General features: G+C 60.7%; 1 protein-coding gene across 1 annotated transcript in view; it reads right to left on the reverse strand.

Annotated features, from left to right (window-relative positions):
• The window catches only part of SPATA18 (spermatogenesis associated 18), a 53,171-nt gene that overhangs the window by 15,640 nt on the left and 37,185 nt on the right, over positions 1-346 (reverse strand). The window contains exon 8 of the mRNA XM_006164380.3: positions 241-340. Within this exon, the coding sequence (XP_006164442.1) occupies positions 241-340 (100 nt within the window). The remainder of the gene's footprint in view (positions 1-240; positions 341-346) is intronic.

Here is a 346-nt window from a genome sequence, read left to right on the forward strand (position 1 = left end):
GAAGAAGGAGACGGTGGGGGGTGGAGTGGAGGAGTCTCAGGAAGATTAGGTTATTAATGAAAGAAATATGCCTTGATCCTGCGCAGCTTTAAGCGCCCAGGGACACGGTGGCAGACAAGAGACTGGGGGTCCACCCTCTGGGTGGCCTCAGGATCTACCCGTCTTTTGCATGGTGGCCTTCACTCCAGCAAAGGCGGTGGGAGCGAGCCGCGGTGTGACGCACACGGCGCAGTCACCTACCACGGTGGCGACGTAGATGATCCGCTGCACGGTCTCGGCTTTGTCGATGCAGCGGCGGAGCAGGCACTGCGCGTCCAGGCGCGCCTGAGAGTAGGCATCGCTGAAC

The sequence above is a fragment of the Tupaia chinensis genome, unplaced genomic scaffold (genome assembly GCF_000334495.1).
Source record: "Tupaia chinensis unplaced genomic scaffold, TupChi_1.0 Scaffold143615_1, whole genome shotgun sequence".
In the NCBI taxonomy this organism is placed as follows: Eukaryota; Metazoa; Chordata; class Mammalia; order Scandentia; family Tupaiidae; genus Tupaia; species Tupaia belangeri.